General features: G+C 33.8%; 1 protein-coding gene across 1 annotated transcript in view; it reads right to left on the bottom strand.

Annotated features, from left to right (window-relative positions):
• Window positions 1-1,482: 1,482 nt before the first annotated feature.
• LOC131148894 (uncharacterized) overlaps window positions 1,483-16,078 on the bottom strand; it is a 57,449-nt gene continuing 42,853 nt past the window's right edge. Inside the window, exons 7-12 of the mRNA XM_058098852.1 lie at window positions 9,167-9,288; window positions 9,000-9,083; window positions 6,789-6,935; window positions 2,570-2,678; window positions 2,321-2,440; window positions 1,483-1,919 (exon numbers count right to left, since the gene is read on the bottom strand). Of these exons, the coding sequence (XP_057954835.1) occupies window positions 1,849-1,919; window positions 2,321-2,440; window positions 2,570-2,678; window positions 6,789-6,935; window positions 9,000-9,083; window positions 9,167-9,288 (653 nt within the window). The 3' untranslated portion in view covers window positions 1,483-1,848. The remainder of the gene's footprint in view (window positions 1,920-2,320; window positions 2,441-2,569; window positions 2,679-6,788; window positions 6,936-8,999; window positions 9,084-9,166; window positions 9,289-16,078) is intronic.

The raw sequence follows: 16,078 nt of genomic DNA, 5'->3' as shown, positions 1-16,078 counted from the left end.
TAATTACATGATAGTTGCATGGCTGCAACTAATTATATGGCAATTACATGACTGCAGCTAATTACATGGCAGTTACAACTATAATACAAGAATCATGTCATAAATAGATAGGCTAATTATAGGCTCATTATGGCTTGATATAATCTGGACTAACAAATTCATGGTATTTAGTTACGAACATATTGCACAGTACAACTGAACATGTTTAGTAATTAAAGCCACATATATGTTGGAGGTATAGAGGTACATACATGTTGAAAGTACTAAGTTCAAATTATCTACAAGAGGTATGAAATAGAAGATGAGTTACCTCTTATTGTGTAGTTAAAATGCAATGAACTCCTAAAAAAGACCCACAAAAAAAAAAAACGTATTTGCATAGCTCATTCTCTAAGTGATACCTCCAATAGTTAAAGTGTAAGACTTTTTACTTTAAATGTATCAAATTCTTACTCTTGAAGGATATGGAAGGAATTTGGGGCAAGAGACGTCTATCCTCTATTGTTTGGTTCAAACCTAATGAACCTCCCTAGACCCCAAAAGGAAAGATGAAATCTCCTTTTAAAAAGATTGATAATAATGCAATTAAATAGCATGTATGGAGACAGGAGAATAATCGAGTTATTTTAAGAATTACTTCACAACTCTTATTATGTTTCACTGCTCAATAATATAATATTTCATTAAAAAATATATTGGTGCTATTCTAAAACAAATAACCATGACAAAAATTTATATTATTTCAACTAATATGAAATGAACTATAAATAAATATTCCCTATTTGCATGTTCTTTCATTTTGGCTGAAATAAAATCAGCTTTTATGTGAAAATATTTCTTTTTTCTTATTTAGTTATGAAAGAAAGCGAAAAAAATTAAAATTATTTAGAAGGACTATTTTTTTTTTATTTTACATGCACTTAATTTTAAATTTTTCTTAATTTTTAATTATATTCAAACAAATTTTCATTCTTAATAAAATTTTCTATGGGCAGAAAATGCAATGATAATTGAACTTACTACTTGTTTTCCCTTGAGCCAGTTAAAAGAGTAGAACTAATCGCATTCAAATTTCAGTAGTTCTCAAAATCAGTTGGCAGTTATTGGTTCTTTGAAACCACTTTGAAATCAGATTTACATCTCGCCTGCAGTAAAGACTTCTCCACATTGATCAATTTGAAATTGTGACTTTCAGTAAAACATTATATAAAATTCTATCAAATTTCCATCCAAATTAATGCAAATTCTAAATCTAAAACTTAAAAATCTATACATATACTTGAAAGCTATGCTTAATATTCAGACTTCGATTACAATTTTATATTCCGATTTATATGAATTTATAATACAAGACAACATGATTCCATATCCTTGCATAAATTCGTACTCCCAAGCCGCAAAAAGAAAGAAAAATAAATACAATTTTACATTGCATTGTAAAAGTTCATAATCTCAAAACTAAATACTTAAAATTCATGCTCCTAAATGAAAATATAACCTTGCATTTATATTTCCTCTTAACCGGACTCCAAATCTTCATCCTTTCTATGCTTTTGACACATCATACTAAAAAGAAAATAATCCCTATTGTTGATCAGATAAAAATGCAATGCGAGGAATCACAATGCAAATTTACAATTTGATTCATTGGAAAGGGCCAAGCAAAACGAAAACAAAAATAAAAACGAACAAAACAAGAACAAAAAAAAAAACCAATTTGGAATTTTCATCTACCATCTGCTACATAATAACTAGAGGCTCTTCTGCTGCACCAGTTTCATTTAAAAAAAAAAAAAAAGGATAATTGCAAATGCAAATTGAGGGCAACAACAGATCTCCTCAGCTCTATCAGAATACGCTTCTGGGGGTTGGTTTTGTTAATGTCTCAATAAGCCTGTACATCCAACGATCTAGCATCCCTGTTGGTGTGCAAAAAAAAAAAAACCTCTCATAAATTTAAACATCCCCAAAAAAAAAATAATAATAATAATAATAATAATAATAATAATAATAATAATAATAATAATAATGAACAAAGCATGGAAATAGGCAGTAAATATCGTGGAACAAAGCCTTCACAAAAGAAACTGTGGGCCGGTTCAAGTAATAAAATGCAGGAATGGCTAAAACATGTACTGCCCAACAATCTATCAGAGTTATACTTTCAACAATTCAACAGATAATCCGAGAATTGACTGATTTTTTCCACCAAAATTTAAGTCCCACTATATTTGGCAGTTGGCACCATTCGTGAGTACCAATAATGCTATCTTCACAAATCAGCTATTTAGTAAACCGTGGTAAGGGTTAAGACACAAACCGGTTAAAGCAAATGTGCCACCTAATACTGCACAAAGCCGAGTAATGAAATGGAGAAAACTGCGCCGTTCTTCTTTAATTGTCACGGTGATGGGTGACAGATCGTACAAAAAGTAAACAGCTGCAATGAAATAAGCAGGGATAAGAACCAAATGTGGGGGTAAAAAAAATTACATATATGTTGTGCATACAAATCCACCTATTATGTGCATGTGCAGAAAGCAATACATAAATCAAAGTCCTAACCAACCTGGCCATGTTCTATCGTACTCGTTCATGGGAGAAAAATACTCCGTGACAGAAAATTGATTAGTTGGTAAAATTTCTCTAGAGATATATCTGTATTCTGTTGGAACAATCTACATAACAAAAAACAGAAGTTTCAGTAACTACAAAAGGAGCAAAAACATTCACTAGAAACCTCATAATCAAACTGGCCCAGAAAAGAAAATCAGAAGTCATCCAACGAAAAGGTAATGTGACATTGGCATTCCCAAAGAAAATAGAAGGATTCAATATGAACTGCACTGGACACAAATAACCGGCATGGGGGGTTTGGTCACCAAGTAATAATTATATTCTTATATTCAATACCAAGTCAATAAGGACCTTCTAAACTTTCAACAATGATTCTGCTTTTTGGCTCTATGGTGATGTCTTCACATGATAACCGCTAGTGAGCTGAATTGAATTCTGAAGATATTAGGCATACAAATTTCATCTGAGTTTCCCACCAAATATTAACAGCATCAGTTCACTAGTGATGATAATCATGAATCTCCACTGAGGCAATGAAATGGGAATACAAACATAAATCTCCACAAGCCAATCCCATTTCATTGCATATTATGAAATAGAATAAGTCAAAACACCCCAAAAAAAATAAATAGAAATGTTATACTCCAACAAAGCAGAAAAATGGTGATACATATAATGCCAATGACAATAATAAGTGTCAATTTTTTTGCCATGATAATGAACCTTTATTCAAAACAGACAACAAACCAAATCAAACAGGATGTACGTACAGAATACTACAGAACAAACATCAATTCCATGATATCAAAAGCACGTGTGTTAGTGTAAAACAGTGTGCACAGCCTTTTCTTTTTCTTTTTTCAATAAAGGCCATAATTATACAGGACTCACATAACAGTCACGACATCAACAAATGCATTTTCATATGCCCAAAATATACATACCATCACATAAAAACCTACCATATCTATGCACACCATTCTTTTTAAACATTCCCACGTTAGTCCCGATTTCCATAGTTAGCAAAAACATAAACCTAGATACATTTGTGACAAAGCAATAAACCTAGATACATTTGTGATAACTGTTTATTATTCTTCAATGTGCATTGTGGTCATTTATGTAGTAATAGCACAAAACAATTGAATGAACCTTCTTTCCACAAAAAAAAGAAAAAAATCTCTCATCAAACGTAAACAGCATACCATCCCTACTTCCAAGCATGTGTCTAATACAGTGAAAATTTATTTTTGAGGGAAAAAATAAAAAAAATACGCTTGCAAACACTTGGACTCACTAGGTTCAAAAACAACAACTTGAAAACATAAAACCACCACCATGACCACCAAGCTTTTGGTGGGATCATCTTAAAAAAAAAATAATTCAAACGTATTAAAAGATTAAGTGTGCAGCACAATCAATGATAAGTAGTTCATATGCCAGAGTTTTTTTTATGATAAAAGAAAGTACATTAGATTGAGAAAGAGAAGTTACAATGTAAAGGGACAAGAAAACCGCCCAAAAAAATTAAAATAGAAAATTAAAAAAAATAAAAAAGAACTAACAATAAAAATAAAAAATAAAATAATAACGCAAAAAGAACAATTAACCAAGAAAACCCTTTTTCTATCCCTTTCAATTGTAATTCACCAAGCACTTAAGATTTGCTAGCTCCCTCTGACCCTTCTTCGCTTTGTACTTACCCCAACATATCGCACTTCCACTCCTCCAGCATCACACATTTTTATATCCAATTTATCCAATATCTCTTGGGCTTTTAAGTCCTTCCTAGGAATCACCTTCCATCATTGCACTGCATTTTTATTACCCAATCCATTGTTTTCAAAAATAGAAACCCCCTCCAATCCTTCCAGCAAGGCTGGATGAACTTATGACACCGCAAGATCATCGCAAGAATCAGAAACATAACCATACTGTTCTCTGATCTCACCCAACAGCAAACCCTCATCACACTCAAACTCATTCATGTCATCACTATCATTATCTGAAAAATCTCCCCATTTCTTAAACTCCTTTCCTTCACAACTCCTTTACTTCCTATATCCTTCCTCTTATCCAGTGCATCTTCCACGACACTCAACTCCTAGCAGAATCTCTCTTTATAATCTTTAGCTTGATCTCATCATTTCTGTACCCATCAGAACAGCCTTCCAACGAGCGTAAACTTTAGGGACCTTAGATTTTTCAGAATTAAAACCGGAAATATCAGATTTTGTACCCAATCCATCTTCAATTTTTCTATTTCTCCTGGATACACCTGCTTTTAACCCCTCTGCAAAACCCAAATCAACCACTGGTCTAATGCTTTTTTTTTTTATTATTGTCGATTTTTTCCCGACCTGCTCTTGAAAATGCTAGAATTATCCTAATAACACACTGATTGCTGAATCCCTTTTTGTTTGTCTTAACTGAAAAGGGAATTTGGATTTCATTGACTGGTTGTATATCCACCTCCCCCTTATCTAATTTTTGCAATTGACCAGGGATATGGATCAGATCAATGATAGGGTCAGGGTTGGGAGGGGCCTGGACAACCATAACCTTGCAATGTGCCTCCTTAGAGGTAAAACCCAACAGAGTATTCCCCTGTTTTTTGTTTTGGGCCGGGGGGAGGGGGGGGGGGTGATCCCTCTTTAGAAACCAAAGAGGGGCCATAGCTTTATTATTTAAACATTGAGCCTATTCTCTTAAATGGCCCAAATTTGCTAAAAAGAAGCCCCATTTTTCTCACATACCTGGCCCAAGTCCAAAATGAGAACCAGCCATCTGGGCCCAACCTTCTTACTGTTGTCTTCCTGGATTGCAACCCTAGCCGCCTCGTTGACACTTGCAGCAATTACTAGAGGTCGTGCACCACCTCTTTGTGGATATTCTCCTCCAGACAGGCAGCTAGAGTCGTTGTTCCAGCTTCAAACACAAATCTCCCCCCAATCTGGGAGCTGACGAACCTTGCAGCACCTGCTCCTTCAAGATTGGGACGAAACTCCTTCAAGAACTCAGAACACATTCACAAAACTTCGCCATCTAATATCATTTACACCTCCAGGAATGAACACCGAGATATTCTTCCCTTCGCCATCTAATATCATTTACACCTCCAGGAATGAACACCGAGATATTCTTCCCTTTCCCCCTCAGCTCTAGCTCCAAAAATGTCCCCACCTTGGTCCACCTAATCGCCATCCAGCCAAAATGATTTCCTCTGAATATTTCTGGATCCTCTGCCCTGAAGAACGAAAGTTGACAATACATCAGCAACCCATGAATCTGCCTACATCAAAAGTTTAATCCACCTATTTCAAGAAACCATGTTCTCAAGCATGCACAAAACTGGGGTTTCCCCCTCCTCCTTCAGACTCAGATGAAGGATTTCCCTTCACCTGCACTCAACAGCTTAGCATCTACTTATTGGACAGCCACGATCAAATTCATGTGAGGAAGAGGGAATTGTTTCAAGAGAGCAAGAGACACCCATAGCGAGAATCAGTAGGGGCAGGGAGAGAGAGGGGATCGAGGGAGAGGTTGAGAGAAGTGTTGTGCATTTTGTATGAGTATGACAGATGTATTCAGCAGCAAAAGAATATCTACAGATGTATGCTAAGGCTTTGTTTGGATCAAAGATTTTGTTTGAGGAAAGGAAAAGAAGGGAAATTTAAAGGAAATCTATTTTCCATTGTCTTTTCTATGATTCTATTCTATCTATGGCAAATATTAATCAAAATGAAAATTCATTCTAATGTGATGAAAATTTAAGAAAAATCAAACATTAAAGATGTGTAAAATCAATTATGTTCAATTTGCCTTTTTTTCCCACTTTCCTTCATAACCAAACATGAAAAGTGGATTCATTCATATTTTTTTTCATTATCCTAATGTTTTCCAAGTTACAAACAGGGCATAAATGAATTCTAGGAATTTGGTTGAAATTGAGCACAATCAACCAACAAAACTAGAAACAACAAAAAGGATCGAGCACATGGGTTCGACGCAATGTAAAGCCATTGTTTGCTGCTTCTATGGTAATAGCAGAGGTGGCAGGACATCAACTGTTTAAGCTATTGGGGCCTCAAACAAGCCATTCTCCGACAGAGATGTCAACCAAAATTTGCACCATTTCTTGGGAAAGAAAGGACTCCAACATTAGATGACATCACTACAAGAATTCAGACAAAGAGCCCAAGATTTCAAACCTTTATGTAATACTTGAATGTCCCACTAGTCCCGTGAAGAATCCGCACTGTCCCATCAAGTGGATTGTCAATTCCAGGATATTTTGGCCCAAAAGATAAGTCGTGAATCATGTGACTTACATTCACATGACTGGAACCTTCAAATATCTGCACTCAACACACCAAAAAGAAAAGGTTATGAGCAAAACAAGAATGCTTATGTTTCACATGTCGCAAAAAGTTTTAAACAAGCTATTTTTGCAAAAGCCATTTAACATAAATGTAATCAGAAGATTTTTCCTGACACGAGATTTAAGCAGCAATGTTAAAAGACAAACAACAATATGGGGGAGGGAGATGCAATACATTCACTTATTAAAAATGTACAGTAGAATAATGACTATGATGTATCTACTTGGGTCAAAGAAAGTTGGAATCCAATAGTATAATAACTAAACGCATTGGATGCTCAAAATAATCCAAGTTATAAATTTAATGAAATAAAGAAAAACTGATGAACCCAAAGAATATCATATTAGACTCGCCATGGAGCATGCATATAGAAGAGATGGGCAGCTATAAGGGTACTTTAGCTTTTTAAAATAAAATTAAAATTATTAAATTAAATTAAAACTCCCACATGCTATACAGCTCTCAAATTTCTTAATTTTTAGTTTTTAAAAATAAAAGTATTACAATTTTTATTATTGTATCCTTTAGGTTAGTAGAAAATATCGGCAGTTACAAGGGTATTTTGAGAACTTAAAATATGAGATCAAAAAGTAACTGTGAAAAGGGAAAGATATTCATGATTGCCAGGCAAATTTGATGTTTATATATAATACATTATCAATATCTGGCATCCACAGACGCATTTCTACCATAAATAATGTAACAACTATTCAGATGTCAGATTCAATCAGGTCTTAGAATCAGTATTTGAAACATCCACAAGAGTTGGCTTATATAGTTATTAGATTACAAATACCTAGTTCTACCCAAGGTCTTAAATGTCGATTTTGACAAAAAATTCGAAGCTTCAAAAGAATAGAAATTTTGATGAAAATTTTGATTTTGATATTAATTTCATTTTCAATTTGGAAAAATGATGGAAATTACTAGTAAAGCAAGGAATTCTTTATGAAACTGTAGAAATGGTTATTAAACATAACAATGCAAGTTTTATGACTTATATAAAAAATTAAACACATCTATGTTGTGTATGAGGTGCAATAGTTGTAACATAATATTGTGTATTGAACATATTTGTAGTATAATGCGTATTAAACATATTTTGCTAATATAAATGTAATTCATAAATTGATTTATTATTGATTATACAAATAAAGAAAATTTAGACATGAATGGTTAAATTAAATGTTGTTTTAAGTTTATATTTTCATATAATTTCAAAAGTCCTCGTAATAAAATTTTTCTTCAATAAATTTGTTCAAAAAAAAACCTAAATTAAGCGAGAAATTTCACTTTGTATCTAAATCTCATATTTGAATTCCAAGGAAATTTCATTCTACAGTAAAAATTTCAACAATTTTCATTAAAATTTCATGATTTTGATAAATTTCGATAGGAATTATGTAAGGCGGAAATTGACTGCCATTTCAGTTCCAAGAGTGACGGAAAGCAGAAATTTCGGCAATTTCATGGAAATATAAAACCAAAATTCCACTCCACTACCTAAAAGTTTTTATGATTCTCATTTTTATAGCACATGTTTAAGCAAACTACATCTCATAATGGAGGGAATGTGATGAAATGGGCTCAATAATGAATCACAATATAGAGCACAGCTCTTGAACTAGTTCAACCAAGGGCAAATATGAACATGATTTTAGGCTTTTAATTTGTTTTAGTTTTGGAAATATTTACCAAGCAAATTGCGTTTCCAGTTTTTAATTTATATTTTTGGCTCTCAATTTTCGTTTCTGATTTTCATTTTCATAATGTTTGACAATGATACAAAACAGCCCCTTAAAGACCCCAACCATATCATGTAGGCAAATAAACCCAAAATGCACATGCAATTGTAGTTGATTTTTTTTAGCCAAATGGCACATCGCTCCAGTAACTATTGTTTTGAGGGAGGAGGGGGGAGCAGTGCTGCAATAATTTTTATGTTTTGCAAAGTCCAACAAGATAAAAAAGACTTCATCAAAAACTTGATAAATATTACATTAAAAAATTATAACAATTTTAAATTCAATAATAACTGACCATTTGAGCAACAAAAATATTTAGCCCATGAACTGAAATATGGAAATTTCCAGCAACCCTTTGGACATCTAGAACCCCATAAACCTGCAGGAAGCTTTACACGAAATGATTAGTTTAAAATAACAATAAATGCCAAGAACTCAAAAGTCATAAGGCCAAAGACACACCCGGCACCCTTCTCCATCAGCCAATGCTTGCTTCACTTTCTTGACCATATTTTCAGCATCATGATCAAAGCCATGTGTATGAATTGTATGTGATGGTTCTGCATGATGATCTTTTTCTCCATCTGATCAATGATTTCCATGAGATCTTAATCATTCTAAAGAATAAAGACAGACAGCTAAACTAACCTAAGCATCTTAAACTAAGTGGTGAAATAGCACAAGCTAGCTGCGATCAACAATTTTTGGGTTAAAGTTTAGTACATTGATCATAATCAGAAAACATAACCTCCCCCCCCCCCCCTTTCTCCAGAAGGCAAAAATAAATTTAAAAAAAAAAAACTACAAGAATACTCTATTATGAATACAGCTAACCAACATGCGCTGATCTGAAGACAATAAAAAACATGATACCTTTATCCTCAATAACAAGCCTACTAAAAGCACCCACTGGACCAACACAGGATAGATGAAAACGACAGATGCACTCAAAATGAAAGGATTGGGAATTTAAGAGTCCACACCTTTTTCTTAAGACAGAAAAAAATTATAATCTAATAATAGAATTTTAATTTTTCTTTACACGATCTTAACTAGAATAATGCCAAGACTAAAACTAGAGAAAACCCCTTTAGCAGAACGATCAGAACAGATTCTTGCAAGGCTATGTATGTCTTCATTTTTTTCTCACTTTCATACCATATGCAACATATGAATAAATAAACACTTAAAAAGTTCTGAGAAATCAATGTATGAACTTGATTGATATCAAAAACTGCTGCTAAAGTTTGATATACATTGTTGGCCCACAACCTAACAGCTTAAGCTTTTAGGTAAAGTGGTAATCTAACATGGTATCAAAGCTCTGGTTACCAGGAGGTCCTGGGTTCTAGTATTGTCGCCCGCCTTTCTTCTGTGGTGTTATTTATCATTTTTTTATCTCTCCACGTGCTGTCAGTCTGCATGTGCAGGGGAGTGTTAAAGCTTGATATACAATGTTGGCCCACAGCCTAACAGCTCAAGCTTTTAGGTAGTGGTAATCTAACAACTGCATTCAAAATGCCTAGGCCATAAAGTTGAGGGAGTTTGTAGAAAGAACCTACAACAATTAGAGAAGCTGAAAAGAAGACATCATAGCCTAGAGCTTCCAGAAAAGGCCAAAAACAAAGAGAGAGAGAGAGAGAGAGAGAGAGAGAGAGAGAGAGAGAGAGAGAGAGAGAGAGAGAGAGAGCATGTTTTGAAACTCTCACTGGTTTCGTGTCTTGTTAATGAAATTGATTCATCCCAATCAATTCAGGTGCACAAATGACCAAAAGGCCTTGCCTCAATCCATTGTCTGGAAAAAGAGTTTCGATTTTACAAAGCTCACTCAGTATGTACAAAATTTTCTTCTTCCTTCTTTTTTTTTACCAGATTACAATAGTAATTCTTTAGGATCCATTAGCCTCAGCAAAGAAAAGGTCAGGACAATTTTCCCCATGACAAAAGCAAGTTGAATGAGATCAGTCAAAGAAACAATTATTCAAGTGGTTAACTTGCTGCCTTTTCTCTGGGGCAGAGCAGCGCATACAACTTTATTTTTTAACCCTCCCAAAAAAATGTTCTGCAATAGATTATCGAGGGATTCCTCGCTAAGTTTTTAATCCTTTACTGTGTTCGGGAGTTTCAAAAGAATAAAGTAGATGGGTCTTTGATAATATCAAAACTTCTCTAGACTCTGCATATATAGGTGAACATACCACATGGTTAAAACTTGGAGAATTTTTCAACGACAATAAATCAAGCCTTAAGTTCCACTAGGTGGGGTCAGTTACATGAATATTTTTCCTCCAATTCACATGATAGAGGCATTTTCCTCTGACAGCTTAAGAGATAATAAGTCCTTCCTCACTATCTCATTCCTTAATATTTTAGGTCTACCTTTACCCCTTCTACTACCAATGTTAGCTAGTTCGCTCCTCACTAATACACTAGTCAACCTGCGTTTCAGATGCCCAAACCATCTAAACCTCCCCTCCCTTATATTCTTCCAGTATCATGTCTAACTTACTGCAAATATGTTTGTTCCTTGATTTATCCTTTCATATACCACTCATCCACCTTAGCATTCACATTTCCCTTAGCATTCGCATTTCGGCAACCTTAACTTTTTGGATATGTTGTTTGTCCAACATTCTGATCCAATAGAGCATGGCTGGAGCATTTTTCAACCTTTCTTCTAAATTTTTAAGGTTGTTTATAATTTTAACTTTAGCTGGGCGCATTAGCCTCTCAAACCATTCATCTCCCAAAGTAATATTAGTCAATGGCCCAGTGAACATCCATATGGCACCATGCGGCCCCTCATTTGGCATTTTGTTACTGGATCTGACCTAGACCATGGCTGTTTTATGAGTATTCAACTTTTATCATAGATTTGAGTGCAATGTCACTTTCTAATAGAAGGAACATAGAAATGTTGCCCTTAGATTCATCATCTAAGCTTCTACTTATTCACTAATCATAATATCTGTAAATATGAACAACAACGAGAGTAAAATAAGATCAAACTTCTTCCAAATATACCATAAACAAGTTCTCTGGCTTTAACCAAACACATAGCTTAATTGAGTTAATGGGTAACTAATTCTCTTCCTCCAGCAAACCCAGGATTAACCCCCTCTTTGGGCATGTGCATTCATAGCAGTTGTTCTCAAGTGCTGAAAAAGTATTGAAATTATGTGTTAAGAGTTTAGACTAGTGACTAGTGAGATCCAGTAAAAGTACTGATTGCAAGTTATATCAAATTAGGGGTATTACAAATATCAACAGAAAACTCTGCACTTCAACCTGCCAATGCAATAAAAGGTTCAGCAAGTCACATTTTCTAGAGAAATTTCTTGTCAAAAATAAAAATTGCCAGAGGATAAACTCAACCAAAGGTTTGCTGTCTGCTTGCCATATATGTTCGTAGAACATAAAGACCAAGACATGAAATGATCAATTTCAATATCATGGAACCTAATGGACAGCCATCTACAACATTATAAAACTTTATTTTCAGCTCAAAAAACCTCTATTCTTTGATAAAAGAGATTTGATGAGGAAAAATTTAATCTACAGTTTTTATGAGTACAGAACGTCTAAAAAATGAGTTTTGTAGCGCACAGTTAGTCCTGCTCCTTGCACTACTAGTAACAAGGAGCAGCTCAAAGAAGATTTTTTCCCTCATACTTAATTGGATGATGAAAACTTGTAAAATGTGGGTCTTAATATTTGTAAAAGCTTAAGAGAATGCAGCTCAGGGTTTAAATAGGGCATGAAAAAATAAATGGCCTTGCATAGCAACAGTAGCTCCTTCCAGCTTGTCATGCGGAAACACAATGAGGGCACTTGCCCAACATAAATCCCCAAAATTAGCATAGGAGCATGACAAGAGCCCTTAGTTTGCCCAGTCAAAAATGGAAAACTGCCTTCACAGTCTCACTTACCTTTTAGAAAAACAAAGGTTATGCCCCATTAAAACTGGATTTCTAGGAAACATGGACACGGGAACACGAGTATGACAGACCACACTTGCAGAAACAGAAATTTCTAAAAAAGAAAGGCATGAGAAGGGAAGGACACAACAATAAATGGATATAAAATTATAGGTGTAACTAAACTATATATGATAAAATATTAGGTTTATAATTCTTATATAAACTATATATCAAAGAATTTTCTCAATATATGACTAATTTGATTGTAATTTTAGCCAAGTTTATTACACATGAATAAATTACAGTTGCAATTATTGTTGTGTACAATAATTTTTTACACTTGATTGTAAATGTAGATATGTTTATAATACTTTTTTTCTAATTTCATATTCTTTAAATTTTTTATAATTTTCAAAGCACAGAAACTAAGAATCTAACAATAACTCAACTGGATCCTCTTATAAGGGCCTTTTGCCAATAAACCTGAAAGTGCCGAGATGCACTTAATTCCTAAAATTTAAAGAACATCAAATAAAAAATATTGCCAAACTATCTCAAAGAAGCTTAAGAGTAAGACAATCATATCAATTAGACAATCATGGCCCAAAGTGATAAGTGAATCATCATACATGTTCCAGATCACAGCTTGGCCATTTAAACCAGCCGTACCATGTCTTCTAGAATTCTCCAAAGGTTCTGTAGAAAGTCCCCACCAATAAAATAAAATTATACATGAACGGGTCCAAGTCTTCATTTTGAGTGTTATTTTGTAACTTGACAACAGTATTCTACAAGAGCTTCCTTTCTTTGCAGTGGGTGATCCTGCCGTTAATCAACTTTTGCTTTGAACATAGCAAAAGGTATTATGATCATCAATAATTCCAATAATATGATCATCAAACTAGAACCCAATCCAGTTTCACCAGCCCACAATTATTTAATTCCTCTTCATCAAACATCTTCACACTAAATAAAAACATATATATTGTTCAAATATGTGCAAGTTACTATGCTTGTTAAATTTTATATTGCATATTAAGTTGTTTAAAAAAGGTTAAGAAGGATATCATAAGACTATTTTGTGACTACAATGCAATCTGAAAAACCAAAACTCCCCCTGTCATATATTGGGAAAAACTAAAAATTGAAAAATGAAAACAAAAAATTCAATTTTGCTTAATTAAAAATGTAAAAATTGTGCACAATCACTAAATCAGACTTTTTAAAACTCAAGACATAGGATAAGCCACCTCTCAAAAAGAAAAAAGAAAAATATATTTTCCAAAAAGGATAAGTTGAAAAAATTACAACATCCAACATATCTCAGAACCTCATATGCCCAAGAAGAGTTATTTTAAAATGTTAATTATGCTACGCGCACACATACAAACACAAAAAAAAAAATGAGGTTTTGTGATGTATGTTGTAATGTCTTGTTTGATCAAAGCAGAGGAAGAGTAGAATCATTATGGAAAGAAGCTTTAGAATCTAGAGGTTTGAAGATAAGTGGGAATACGATAGAAGACATAAAATGTAATTTTATTTTTAGCTATTTTAGGAGGAATATTGAAGAAAAAGATCAATCTTGATGGGCAATAAATTATTAGTCCTGTGAACACAAATTTTGAATCTGAAATAAAATTAATGAAACTTAAAGTATATAATTTTTTTTTCTAAAGTTTCATTAATATGGGAACAAAATCTTTGTGCAAGTATCCTTCACAGAAGAACAAATCCTCCAATATCGCATTGGCAACTTTAGTTGAGGGCTAATGTTCTGCTCTTGAATGATGAAGTAGGTATGGGACTCAACAAATGATTTGACACCTGTTAAAAGGCACAGGAATGATCATGATCATGACAAACTAGAGGTTTGAACAATGAGTGGAGTTTTCGCCAATTGTATTTTGGACTGGGGTAGACACAAGCTTTAGGTTGTAGAAGAAAATTGAGGCTTGAGTGCCTATTTCTTTGAATATTGTCTTTTGAGGCATGAATTGGCTAGAGCTTTGGTCCTTCCCAGATTCTTCCCTAAAATCCTTGTGGGCACCTCCATTTATACAAGCAAAGCAGGCAAAGTCCTACTTCAGCTTCACCTCAATAGAAGAGATGCTGCCAACTCTTATTGAAGAGTTTCGTGTAAATTTATCCATGCATTTTCATTGATTTTATTTATTAGAGAGAAAAAGAATGGATGCTTATCTTGTTGAGTATGGGGCTTAAGTGACATGGCATTATTTTGTTGGCCATTATGATGTTACTTCAAGCTGTGATTGATGACAGATGGTGATAATTTATTGCCTTGACAAAATCATCTTAAATAATGCTCAGTACGCTTGGCAAATTTCATGTCCTCGTTAGGATCCATTTGGATTAATTTAGTGACATACTGGAATCTCGAATCAGCCATCAAATTTAATTAACATTTCTTAGTAGTACATGGCACAATTTAATTGGCACTTTGTGACTTCCATTTCGAACCATTTGATATGAGCCCAATTTTTGTATTCCTATACACTAGGATATTTCAATACCTTCGATCTATTATACAAGTAGAAGAAGAAATTGAAGAAGATGCAAAACAATGAATTCAAGCAAGCTGGGTAAGATGGGGAAGTATTTCAGACATATGTGATTGCTGAATACCCTTAAAATTAAAAATTTCTCTATGACAACTAATTAGCTACGCTACTTTTATTAGAATGTTGATCAACTAAGAAACATGTTCAAAAAGCAAAGTTGCTGAAATGAGAATGCTAAGGTGGATGAGTGGTGTAATTCTACAAGATAACTAAAGAATGAAAATATTCATGGTAAGTTAGGCATAACAACTATAGAAGATAACAAAAAAGGGCAGTTATGATAGTTTGAGAACCTTGCAACAAAAGCCAATTAATGCACCAAAATAAAGAGTGACCCATTATTGAAGGCATTAAGAGAAAGAGGCACCTAGAATAACTTGGACTAAGATAGTAAAGATTTACAGGACACAAGAAAGAATTATGGGCTTTAATGACCCATTAACAAACTTTTGATCATTGAATCCTATACCATTGAATCGCACTTAGGCCCCATAACACTGCTCGGGTGCCAAAGTAGAGATTTAGGTCTATGGTATTTAAAAAAAAAAATGGGCAAAATGGAGTGCAAATGCTTTGCACTTCTGCTTTGCACAAATATTAGCATAATATTTTCAGTAAATTTTCAATGCAGCATACTGCATACATCCATGTCTATTATAAATTTATAATTTTAATTTCTGACACTCAAGTAGCACAACAATATTAACCAAACACTCAAATCTTCAAAAGTTTGCATTACCAAACAGTTCTTCAGCATAATATTTTCAGAAAATTTCCAATGCAACATAGTGCATACATCCATGTCTATTATAAATTTATAATTTTAATTTCTGACACTCATAAAAGTAGCACAACAATATTAACCAAGCACT

The sequence above is a fragment of the Malania oleifera genome, chromosome 2 (assembly GCF_029873635.1).
Source record: "Malania oleifera isolate guangnan ecotype guangnan chromosome 2, ASM2987363v1, whole genome shotgun sequence".
In the NCBI taxonomy this organism is placed as follows: domain Eukaryota; kingdom Viridiplantae; phylum Streptophyta; class Magnoliopsida; order Santalales; family Ximeniaceae; genus Malania; species Malania oleifera.
The sequence above is the reverse complement of the archived record's forward strand: the minus strand, read 5'-3'. Positions and strand labels throughout refer to the sequence as shown.